This window comes from Anthonomus grandis, chromosome 5 (genome assembly GCF_022605725.1).
Source record: "Anthonomus grandis grandis chromosome 5, icAntGran1.3, whole genome shotgun sequence".
Taxonomy (NCBI): Eukaryota; Metazoa; Arthropoda; class Insecta; order Coleoptera; family Curculionidae; genus Anthonomus; species Anthonomus grandis.
In genome coordinates, this window is record NC_065550.1 from 33,407,250 (window position 1) to 33,420,829 (window position 13,580).

Below are 13,580 nucleotides of genomic sequence, written 5' to 3' on the forward strand. Positions count from 1 at the left end.
TCTTTAATTATTCATTTTTGGTGATTAATATTAAAATCAATGTTAAAGTATTTATGATGATCTACTAAACGTGATTAAAATTATTTTGATATCATTGGCCGTTTTAAAGATATGGCTATTTAAATTTTGCTTCACGTCTGCAGACAGTCACTGGGTTAAGCTCATAATTTTTCGCAAATAACCTTTAATGTACATAAGCTAGAACTAAAAAAATAACTTTGTTTGGTTAGCAATGATCTGCTTAATAATACTGATAGCTAGTGAATTTCTTAGCCTAATATATGAAGAAATATTTGAGCTGTTAAGCCAGATGTCTCCTTCAGAGGAGTTACAACTTAAAAATAACTAATATCTTCTTTAATTATTGATTTTTGCGGATCAAAATTAAATTAAAATAAAAGTATCCGTGATGATTTACCAAATGCCATTAAAATTATTTTGATATCATTGGCCGTTTTAATGATATGGCTATTTAAATTTTGGTTCACGTCAGCAGACCTTAACTCGGTCAAGCTAATAGGTTTTGATGAATAATTTTTGATCTACTGAAGCTAGAATCACCAAATAAAATCTGTTTGGTTAGCAGTGATTTACTTGGCTCATATCTTTCTTATTAATTAATTTTTGGTCATAAAAATCATGGTTTACTAATAATCATTCAGATATGACAAAACTAAAGAACGTGATTTTTTTCCGAAGACTTTTACTGAATTTTCAAAGCACACACCAGCAACCAATAAACAAGTAATTAAAAAATAGCGGCTTCTGTGTGTGTGTGTTAACGAACGACTCCATTCCCGTTCAGAACGCGCAACAGGCATAAAAAGACATTCAAACATAAATTGATAATTAATTGCCGTGCATAAATTAAAACTCCGTTGGTATAATTTAAAAACGAGATATCTCCACTAATTCCGGGCGAAATGAAACGCGCCTTTTAAAGATTCATAGCGCCGGGTCCTTTGTGACAAGGCGCTACCTGGAATTCGTATTTTTTTTTTATTTTTAATTTGAGACAAAACGGTTATGTAACCCCCTTTTTCACCTTTAATAATAATATTAATTAAATAAACCAAATTCTTTGGTCGGTTAAATTTTAAATAAGGCATTAGGCCATTACCTTCAAGCTTAATCCTACCTTGCATCATGTTTTGGCTTTGGGGTCCGGGACTTGACGACGGGAGATTCCCGCTACCTCCCAACAGTCCAGAATGGGATCCGGAGTTACAGTTGTTGTTGGTACCGCCGGTTACTTGGGCCGCCTTCATCATTTTCTTGTATTTACTGCGACGGTTTTGGAACCATATTTTCACCTGGAACAATGAAGAAGAACGTTGGGTTTAGGTCATCCAGAGAAATAGTCCAAATGTTCCACGTGAATTTGATATACTTAAACAAAATTATCTAGACATAAAATATGAGATCTCTGTCATTGGTTTGTGTTTAATTTAATATATAAGTGTAATTCTGTAAAAAAAAATAAATTGTCTACTAGTGAAAAAAAAAAATTAAATCTCTAAAATTTGAAACTTTTCAAATAAAGAATTTTATATACAAGCCATTTTTGTAGGTATAATAGTTTCTGACCTAGAACCAGCTTTTTCTTCTAAGGTTCAAACCAAATTTCAAAACTTGGCATATAACTTCCAAGCTATTAAAGATATTTTCATAATTTCTTTACAGTATTATAGCAAACATCCTATGGATAAATTATATGTAAAAAACGAAACTCTCAGTGAAAAATTGGCCCAACTAGATCGCTTGATTTCAAGGTAAATTTTTTTGTAAGTCTTTCAAGGATTACTTGGAAACTTTTTGAGGTACCTACATAAAGTTTTTACACAAAAATTACGTGTTTCCCTAGGAATAATTTCATATATGAACCATATTTGTAGATGTAATAGTTTCTGAGCTGAAACTGCTTTTGTCCTCCAAGGTCCAATGCTTACCAAATTTGAGGTCTGTGGCACATTGCAAGTTTTAAATTTTTTTATTATTCTTGGATATTTTGGCATATAACTTTTAAACTATTAAAGATATTTTTATAATTTCTTTACAACGTTATGACAAACACCCTGTAGATGAACTTTATGTAAAAAAAGTGATTCTGAGTGAAAAATTGGCTTAACTAGATCACTTGATTTTCAAGCTAAATTTTCGTATACATTTTTTGGTTCCTTTAAGGATCACTTGGAAACTTTTAGAGGTACCTAAATAAAATTTCAACTTAAGAAAAAAGTATTTTCCAAGGATTAATTTTATACATAAATAATTTTTTTAGGTATATTAGTTTCTGAGTTAGAGCCAGTTTTGCTCTCCAAGGTCCAATGCTTACCAAATTTGAGGTTTGTAGAAAAAATTGCTTTTGCAAAAAGTTTTGAATTTTTTTAATGTTCTTGGACATTTCGGCATGTAACTTCCAAACTATTTAAGATATTTATATAATTCCTTTAAAGAATTATAGAGGGCACCCTGTAGATGATTTCTGTGGATTTTGAGTGTAAAATTGGCTTAACTGGAACATTTAGTTTCAGGATATTTTTTTCTCTCAGATTATCTAAATCGAGTTTTCACTCAAGGAAAACATATTTCCCAGGGAATAATTTCATATATGAACAATTTTTATGAGTCTAATAATAGCTTTTGAGCTAGATTCAGATTTGCCCCTTAAGCTCCAAATGACATAAATTCTTTAATTTATTAAATCAATTTAATAATAAAGATAAGAAAAAAAAGCAAATTTAAAATAAAAATCAAAAGGCAGAGACTGAATGCAAGGGTTCGTCAGTCAGCCATATTAAGCCATTATGAAATTTGATGTTATTTTTAAAGGATTTGAAATTATTTTTCATTTTATATTGTTTTCACGCTCTTGGAGTCATTTTATACTTGTTTCAAAATTAGTTAAATTTTTTCATATCTTTCAGGTATTTGAATTTTATTTTTTAAGTCTTTGAAGTACTTTTTTTAATTTTACTCATATTATATATTTTTTTTACTCTAGTAGGAATTTGAAATAGTTTTTATTTCTTTAAGGCTTCAGGCTTTAGCAATTCTCTATGCCTTGACGTAACTTTTCATGTTTTTCAAGTCCTGCATATATATTCTTCATATATTTTACGAATTTGAGAAAATTTTAAGAAATTTGAGATAACTTTTTAGGTTTTCCAGGTTTTTTTACATCTGTCACGAATTTCTAATGAATTTCTTTAATTTTCCAGGCCAGGGAAAATTATTTCAATTCTTTATCTCTTTTAGGCTTCGTGCATTTTTTTAAATTAATTCCTCGGAGCATTTAACGTATTTTTGTCTGTTTTCCAGGCAATTGAAAAAATGTCCTTCAGGAATTTATAAAAGAACATATATTATTCGAGGCATTTGACGTTATTTTTTATATTGCTGAGAGACTATAATTAATTATAAATATCTTCCAGGAAGCTCCAGTAATTTTTCATTTTTCAGGCATGCCTAGGTTTTAAGCTCTATCTGTTGACGTATATTTTCATGATTTTTTTAGGTCCTGTTCACAATTTTTCATATATTTCAGTTCTTTTTCACTTTACTTGATTTTTTAATTAAGACATTCAATTTTTTTTTGATTCCACTCATTTGGCATAATTTTTAAGATTTTCCAGGATTTTTATTTTTGATTTGAATGTGACTGAATAAATCTGATTTGAATTGTTATTGTCTTTCAGGAGTCTAAGAATTTAGTCATGTTTTTTAGCCATTTGATGCGATTTTTTACATCTTTTAGCAATTTCCAATTATTTTGTCACATTTTCAAGGTCCCGAAAACAATTTTTTGTAATTTCTTTTAGGAATGATGTTTTATGTCCTTCAGGAATTAACAAACATTATTCCAGTCACTTGAAGTATTATTAAAAAAAATTAATTCAAAAATTTTTCTAAAAACATACAAAAAAATTCGAGAATTCAAAGATAAAAAATAATAATAATCTTTATTTGGCAAAATCTGCTACATGAAAAAATAAAATAAAAGAAAAATTGCAGAAAATTAAAAAAAAACAAATATAGGGAAAAGCAAATGAAGCAAATTCTTCTAGAGATATCAAAATTCAAGAAATACAAATAAAATTCAAGAAAGTTCAAAATAAATCAAGAAAAATTTAAACTTTTAATAACAAGTGTTTTCTTTAAAAAAAAAATTAAAAAAAATATATATATATTTTCAAAATAAATCAGTTTCTTCCTCAGATAAATTCCACATTTTTATTTAAAACAAAAAAAATTAGTTTTTTTAAAAACATCGAAAATAATATTGAAATAATGTTCATAATAAGATCTAAAATTTTCTTAGCAAAAAATTCAAAATTTTACTTAGAAAAAACATAAATTTCTAATGAAAATTAAGAAATTAATTAAAATTTTTCATAAAAACCCTCTAAACAAAAACAAAATTTTTTGAACCTCAAAAAATTAAAATTTTTCTAAGCAGAAGTGAAGAAATTTCAAAATTTTCAAATGACAAACTCAAAATTTTCCTGAAAAAATCGACATTTTCCCTAGAAATAATTAAAAGAATACATCATTGGAAATCGACTGAATTTTTTTCATCTATTATTCCAATTCAGAATTAACAGGCATTTGACGTATTTTTTACCTGTAAAATGGAGGTTTTATATATTTCAGCATTTGAACTGATTTTTCAATTTATTCGAGTCATTAGGCACCTTGTGCTATACTTCCATACTTCGATACCATTCGACCACATTTACTTATGACAAAGATATCATTTTATAGTATTCAATACCGATATGATTATTCACTTCATTCATAAACGGCTCAATTACAAAGAACCTCATTAACCCAAATAAACATTCCAGAATTCACGTCGTTTCCTTAAAAAAAAAAACAAAAAAAAAATAGCCATAAAAAAGCCCATAAAAGCATCAAGGTCTTAGATTCAGGTGGCAACGTTGTGCACAAAGGCCGCTTCTGCCACAGCCAAGAAAAGGAAGTCAAGTATGAATTTTCCTCTATTGTCAAACGTAGTAAGCAACACACCAATTTTAGATAATTTAGTAAATAAGTCGTGAGTGTGTGTGTGTGTGTGTGTATATATCTACGAATGCCCTCGGGTTCTTTAAAGGTTGTGCGCCGAACGCTCGGCTCCGGTAAGGAAATGTTACAAGGTCTTCAAGATTATCGTGGAGATTGTGGCGTTTTGCAAGCACTCGTCTATCTATGTCTCTCTCTCTCTCTCGCTCTCGTTCTCGTATACTCTCTCGTCGTCCTTTTTTTTTCTTAATTACAATTCATAATGAATAAAAATAAACGTAAAGTTGAAGACTTTCAGTGAATGACAGATTACTCCTGCAGGCTTGTACTATGATGCCGAGTCGAGGGATTTTTGCAGCTGGTGACGCGGACGATGCATATATTATTTTTTTTTTATTCCAGCGGGTTTTGTCAACAGAGACGGGCTAAACGACGAGGAGTAAGGTTTTCCTTATTTTTCTACTCTAGTTTGGAAATTTGCGTTTATATTGAAAAATTATGAAGCTATCATCTGCAGATGACATTTTAAAGGTGCTCTTTTGAGCTTTAAAAATAATGACGAGATATTTTTTAAGAGAATTTACCTTTGAAAATCATTTTTATGCTTGTTAGTAATTTTTGCATTATTTTAGGTTGCAGGCATTTGAAATAAATGTCTATTTCTTCCAGGGATTTCAAATAAATGTTTCACATCTTCCAGGCCTTAAGAATCTTATTCGTGTGAAATTTTTATTTATTCCGGTAGTTGGACATCATCTTGCAGGAGTATCAAATAAATTTTAATAATTTTCAAGGTAGTGGAGTTAGTTTTTATATTTTCTATAAATTCTAAACAAATTTTCCTGTTTCCATGATCTTCAGAATCATGTCTTGTGTCTTCTAGATGTTTGAAGTACTTTTTAGATTTTGAAAGTTTCTCCAGTTTTTTTATGTGAGTTCGATGTGGGGTCAAATAAAACTCAAGTTTTAGATTTTAAAATTGCCATTGGGTCAAGTTTCAGTAAACATTATTTATTAGTTATTACTACCTAACCATTTTCTGTAATTAGGTATGTTACTTAAATTATGTATTACTGTTGTAAATTTAAAAGTTTAACACAAATGTAATTGGGCTTTGCCTATTTATCAATAAATAAATAAAAGTTTTTTGATTTGATTTGAATTTTGCCAATTTTTTCAGTAAATATTCCATATTCTTGAGGATATTTACTACATAGGCACCGAATAAGTTGAATATTCTTGAACACGTTATTAACACAAAAAAAGAATTTTTTTTCGGTTTTTTGTGAACTTTTAAACCAATTGAGTATGAAAACCCACAGACAACAAATTCTCAAACAAAACTTTATGATCAATTCGATCGAATGCTTTAGAAAAGTCAGTATAAATGACATCTACTTGCTTAAGTTCTTTCATTAAAATTTATTGCAGTGGATTTTCTATGACAAAAACTATACTGAAAATCACAAACCTTTGCAGGTTAATTATTTTGCAACCAAACAATCAAATAGCTAATTGGAGGCATACCTTAAGAAGCATCATTATAATAATTAAATCATTATCCTATTTCACTAATTTTTAAGAAGCAAAAAGACCATTGTATATTATAAGCATTTCTTGATGTTCATTACGTTTTATGCTTATACAGTCAATGTTTATGGTCGAAAGGTTTTTACTTTTTATCGCCCTGAGGATGGCCTAATATAGGCCGAAACATCGGCAATATTAAAACCTAAAATCTGAGTTTTATTTGACTCCATATCCAACTCATTTAGTAAGATGCATTTCGCGCAATTTTTCGTACATTTCAGGATTTAATTGATTTTAAAATTTAAAATTGACTTTAATTATTAGGAATAAGAGATCGGAAATTTTAATGCATTTTTATTTGGAAAAAAATGGTATTTTAAAGTTATTATTAGTAAAATTAGGGTATTTTATAGAATATCTTCTGGCATTTTGGAGCAATCTTTGATAAAATGGTGATAATTCCTTATCAAAAATGCGCAATTAAAAAAAATTGTAATTTTGATATTATTTGCGGTAGTTTTTAAGTAAAATTGAGTAAATTTGAATTACTTAAAAATGGTCCAATTGCCTGGAATAAATAAAATATTAGTAATCAGAAATAATTGCAATTGCCTGAACCAAACCAGAAATAATAATGCTTGAAAAATTTACACGACTTTGATTACTAAAATAGACAAAAAATTATGGTGTTTGGCAAAAATGCACGTTTAGTCCAAATACCCGGAATAAAATCGCATTTAATTTTAATTACCTGTAAAAAAATGGCATTGTTCCAAAAACCTTAAGAAAATTCGAAATACGACGGTCTGGAAACATTGCAACAACTTCTAAAGTCCAATTTGTGGTAATTCATGGCATAAGATCTAAAGATGCAGATGTTACATCAGGAGTACCTGAAGGCTCACAGGGTCCCTTACTCTTTAATGTTTTTTTAAAGTGTCTTTCATGTACTGAACATACATACTTTATATGCAAACGATTTAAAAGTATATATAACTAACTCTTAACTTAAATACATTTTCTAAATATTGCAACAAAAACAGGCTCAACAACACCACCTTCATATAAGCTTCAACTCTTGAACTCTAAATTTAAATGTGTTGATACTAACAAAGATCTAGGTGAAACTTTTTATAGCAAATTAATGGTTGAATAGCACCTAGAGCTATAAAAAACTTATTACTAAGTTACTCATTACTAACATTGTATAATTAAATAACACGAATACAGCCTTTAGAAGGAAAGTACATACATTTTCTTAATAGCCGTTTTATTAGACCAACACATTTTTATAGAGGCAATAATAATTTGAATTTTTTTTAATATATAATCACTCGAAAAATTATCACTCTAAATTACTTGATATTAATTTCTGTCTTAGTCACATAAACTCCAACCCTTACACCTTTAGTATGTACAAGGCTTTCTTTTAGTATTATTAGGCTAGAGATTCGACAAAATTAAACAGTTACAATTTGATATTTTTTATTTAAATTTCAACATAAGGAAAAAAATTAGGTACAGCTTTGTTAGTTTCGGTATGTCTTATTAGAAATGTTGAATACTCGCTAGACTATTGAATTTTTCTTTATATACTTTATACAATTCAGTAATTGGACAGCTGTGTCTATCGGTTGAATAGCCCGTTTCTAAAAAAAATAAATAAATAAACTGGAAGAAATACAAATCTAGTCCAAATGCCTGAACCAAACCGGAAATAATGGTTGACAAACTTATAATAAATATATGCATAAAAATACATAAAATCTTCTTGAAAAAACTCAATGACATCAACTGCCTGGAACCAGTAAAAAATAACTTTAATTAATAGAAAATAAGAAAAGGCTTAAAAATAACTGGAACTGCTTGGAATAAAAAATAAATAACAAGGTTTTCGTGGCAAAAAAAAAGGAATAATGACTTCAACTGCCTAGAATAATAATTAAGAAGCCATTTTTACTGCCTGAAAAAAATTTCAATATGGACGTTAACTGCCTGGAAGCAGTAACAAATAACTTTAATTAACAAAAAATAAGGAAAGACTTTAAAATAACTGGAACTGCTTGAAATAAAAAATAAATAACAAGGTTTTCGTGGCAAAAAAAAACGAATGACTTCAACTGCCTAGAATAATAATTAAGAAGCCATTTTAACAGCCTCAAAAAAATGTCAATATGGACGTCAACTGCCTGGAAGCGGTAGAAAATAACTTTCATTAACAGAAAATAAGAAAAGGCTTAAAAATAACTGGAACTGCTTGGAATAAAAAATAAATAACAAGTTTTTGTGGCTAAAAAAACCGAATAATGTCCTCAACTGTCTAGAATAATAATTAAGAAGCCATTTTGACTGTCTCAAAAAATGTCAATATAGACGTAGGACAACCTGGAAGCAGTAGAAAATAACTTTAATTAACAGAAAATAAGAAAAGGCTTAAAAATAACTGGAACTGCTTGGAATAAAAAATAAATAACAAGTTTTTGTGCCTAAAAAAACCGAATAATCACTTCAACTAGCTGGATATAATAGGAAATGATGATCTGCTGTTAAACTGCAATTGCCTAGACTAGTAAAGTGAAATTATTTGCTTAAAAGATTTAAAAATAACTTGACTCTAAACTTTCATTGACTATTTCAGGCACGTAATAAATTAAAAAATGCATTATCTAGGTGGGACTACTTTCGGTAGATAATATGTTAAATGTACTAAATATCCTATCGTTAAAACAAAAAATATTACTTAGTACCTGTTACTATGTTTATTTTTAAATTAAAAAATAAATTGCTACTAGACAACAGAAGAATTTTGTATTGATGGGTAGACATACTTCAAACAGAATGACAAACACTATTCTACACAAAGGTCTTAAATATTTTAATGATTTTAGAAAAATATTGAAAAGACATATATTTACATATGTAAGTGTTTTATATTTTAATTGTCTTTTATTTTACACTTCTTAGTATCGTTTAAAATTATATCTGTGCATATGTTTTATATTGTTAATTATGAGTTTGTAGTTTCTCGAATCTTGCCTTGTTCCCATATGTATGTAGCAAATATGCTAAATAAATATATTATTATTGTTATAGATGCTATTCTAGCGAAATGATGAATTCTATTCTTTATAAATAGTTAATCGAATTTAATAAGTTACCAAATAATATTAAGGAATGTAGTTATATAAGAGAATTTTAATATTTGTGTAGTTTAACGTTGTATTTTACTCATTTATTATTTATTCGCTTACTTTTTATATTTACTAGTTTTATCAAGATATTGTAAATATGTTTTTAAAAATTATAATATATATTATTGTACTTGTATGTAGCAATATGCTAAATAAATAAACATTATTATTATTATTATTATTATTAGAAGTAGAACGATTTATTTATTTATTATGTAAACCGTCCCAAGTCCTTTCCTGTTTTATAGCGGCTTTATACGAGCAAAACAAAAACCGACGATGCCAACCAACATTCTCCCATCAATCGGGGGAAATAAGAAAATAAAACAAAATAAAAAATAATGAAGTTTTTTATATATATAGATATACGGGGAATGTTTCAATCTACGGGTGCTTCCGCGGACATCGGATATTTCGGTCACGTACCCGATATATGACCAAATAGAAATAACAAAGAACCCGCGCTCGCGGCTACCTGTCATGTAGTTGACGGCTTTAACACGTTAAAATCAGAACGGAATTTTATTATATAAATTTAAATTTCTTATATAATAATTATACAAGTTACATAAAATGAAATATTAATAATTTTTTTTTATGGGTGCCACACGAAGCGCATTTTATTACCTACTAAAAGCAACGGGTGTTAAATGCAAACAACTTTTAATTCGATGCAGTAAGATACTTTTTTATAGGTTTTATTACTGTTATAAACTGTTGCGGTTCGTATTGTTTTTGAAGTAAATTTGGTTTCGATGGTTTTTTTTTGCACCCCTTACCTCTCCTATAGAACTACACATTAAATGTCCTGTGTGGAAAATTAAGTATTTTTTTTGGGTTTCTCAGGTTTTTTGAAAGGCAATCAGTTTACAGTATTATTAATTTTTTTGCAAGTTTTCGGAATAATTTCTTTTGCCTTTTTGTTTTCAGGCAGTCTAAACATTATTAAATAAATTAAACGATAATATAGGAAAAGCTGAATTCTCATTTGTATATCCTTATACCAGTTAAATAATTAAACGGATTATCCAGGCACTCAACTTTAAATTTTTTATTTTTTTTCATGTATTTGATATAATTTCTTGTGTGTTTCGACAGTCATTCGACATACATTTGTTATGCCTTCCAGAAATTTACAGTTTTAATTTATCCCAGGTATTTGATGTAACATATGTTAATATTTATATTTATTTTTAAAATAATTTTTGAATATAAAAATATTTTCCAGATAATTTTTATTCTGTATCTGTATCCATAGTCATTTTTAGGACTCGAAAGTGAGTGGACTAAAAAAATTACCAAATAATTAAAAACAAAAACAAATTATTCTTTTGCTTTTTTAATAAAAAAAAAATAATCATAGACATTTAAATTTATTATAAATAAATTGTGGTGTAATGACAGCGTTTTACGTTTACAACGTTAGTTAATTCATTGCTTACAAAATGACTTAATTATAATTTTATGGTATTAAGGTAAATTTATTGGGAATTTATGCACGACTGTTTACAGATTGTGTTTAAATTGCGAATTAAATATATTATATTTCAAAAGTATTTCTAAGATTTTTAAATTTTATTTTATGCTTGTAAACACCCTGAAAAAAGAGATTTTCTAGCATATTTTGACCTTCTACGTACTAAATGTCTCTAGTAATATTTTATTGCGATCATCTATGATTCGTGGACTGAGATGAAGTTTTAGGTTAAGAACATCTATAATTTATTTATCTATTTATTTACACTTCACAAAATTCTTTTTAGTTGAGGTAAAGCAGAGATTAAACAAATCTATTTTATCATGTATTTTTTATAGAGGTTACACATATTGAAAAGAGAAGAATTTAGATGTCTATTGTTATTGACTACATATAGGAAGTAAAAACTAGGAGGCATTTTTGGTATGTTATGCTAGCACATTTTGTTTTAAATACTCTGTAAGTCATAATTGCAATACTCATAATATGGGTTTTAAATTATGTAGACATATTCTACTAAACTTCTTATGTAGACATAGTACAGCTGCCTCAAACATGTATACGTAGAACTTTGTAGTATGTCTTATTGTGAACCCATATATTTGGGATGTTTTATTTGTAACGTATTTATAATGAGGTATAAATGTTAGTTTTTGATCAAAGACTACTCCTAAGTCAGTAAAGTAGTAATCAGTTTTTGCAGAAGTTTTATTTTTGAATATACACAAGTCAAGAATTTCATATAACAATATGTAATTAAGGTTATAGTTAACATTATTATTTTGTACTTTTTTTCATGAAGAAGTGAATAAATAATTATAATTTTTGAGGTTTTGACAATTAACAATGTTAACATAATTATATACAGTGCTTTTCTTAAATGTCCCTCCCCCTCTTTACTTTTTGAACGGATCAATTCAAAATATTGAAAATTGAGGTAATAAATACAATTAATGAATGAATACTATGTTTTAAAATAAAATTGACAGATAAAAATTTCAACATGGCCGCTGGGCGCCATCGTGGAAAAAATTAAATGGAAAGGGTAGTCTAGTGGTACACCATTTTGAAGCTCCTCACGAGTACTTTATAGCCGTAGAATATAAATTCAATATCTTTACCTACTACAAAATTGCGGTACATTTAATAATTACCCGAATTCATTAACATTTAACTTGATATATCGAATAAATCCATTGAGTTCAATTGAGAAGATGCTGGAAATGATTACCTTTAACTTCTTGACACAAAAACAGTCGGTCCCAAATTTCACACCAAACATTTTCAAATACACTAACATCGATATTTCTACAAATATTCGTTATTGTCTGTCATAAATCCAATACTAAAGCAGGTTCAGTTTCGTACACCATTTGCTTCAAATAGCCCCAAAAAAAAGTCTAGAGGTGCCAAATCTGGCGAGCGAGCTGGCCATTCTACAGGTCCTCGACGACCAATCCAACGATCGGGGAAATTGTTATGTTATCGAATCGAATTCATTAGGATTCGTTTCGACAATTTCGGTGATTATAGGGTCAATAGTATTTTCCAGCATATCCAATTAATACAGTTCACCTGTTAAATTTTGTTCGATGAATAGAGGGCCCACAATATGGTTTCCCAATATCCCTGCACAAACGTTAATTTTTTCTGGATATTGAGTATGAGTTTCCCGAAAGACGTGAGATTAGTGTCACTCCAATAACGACAATTTTGTCCATGAACATTACCGTTGAGAAAAAATGTACATTTATCACTAAAACAAATATTATGGAGATAGATAGGATGCCGTGCAATGGTTTCTTTACGTAATTTGTAAAGATATGTATGTCAGTGTCTTGGTATTCGGGTAATTATTAAATGTAGCGCCAAGATATTGAATTTATATTCTAGGGTTATAAAGTACTGGTCAGGAGCTTCAAAATTATGTGCCACAAGACCACCCTTTCTATTTAATTTTTTTTTCCAAAATGGCGCCCAGCGGCCATCTTGAAATTTTCATCTGTCAATTTTGTTTTAAAACATAGTATTCATTCATCAATTGCATTACCTCAAGTTTTATTATTTTGAATTGATCCGTTTAAAAAATAAAGACAGGGGGGGCATTAAAGAAAAGTACTGTATATGACAGTTAATATTTATTTTATAACATATTGAAAAATGAAGTTCTTAAGAGCTTTAATTGATTAAATTTTAATTAATTCTTTGAAGACACAAACTACCAGCTGTTGAACTGGTCAAGACTGGTCATAGTGAATAATTAACAAAAGTATAAATTCTAGTAAACTATATCCAGAGTTTTATAGGTACATGAAAAAGTAGCTGAACAAAGATAATATTAAATGCCAACGGCGCGCATT

The 13,580-nt window shown here is 28.5% G+C and overlaps 1 protein-coding gene across 2 annotated transcripts in view; it reads right to left on the bottom strand.

The window, feature by feature from the left end:
• Positions 1-13,580, bottom strand: part of LOC126736877 (homeotic protein distal-less-like) — a 140,093-nt gene that overhangs the window by 18,813 nt on the left and 107,700 nt on the right. The window contains exon 3 of one of the 2 annotated variants that reach the window (XM_050441486.1): positions 1,139-1,313. In XM_050441486.1, coding sequence (XP_050297443.1) covers positions 1,139-1,313 — 175 coding nt within the window. Of the gene's footprint in view, positions 1-1,120; positions 1,314-13,580 lie in introns of both variants that reach the window. The other variant, XM_050441484.1, reaches the window with a different exon arrangement.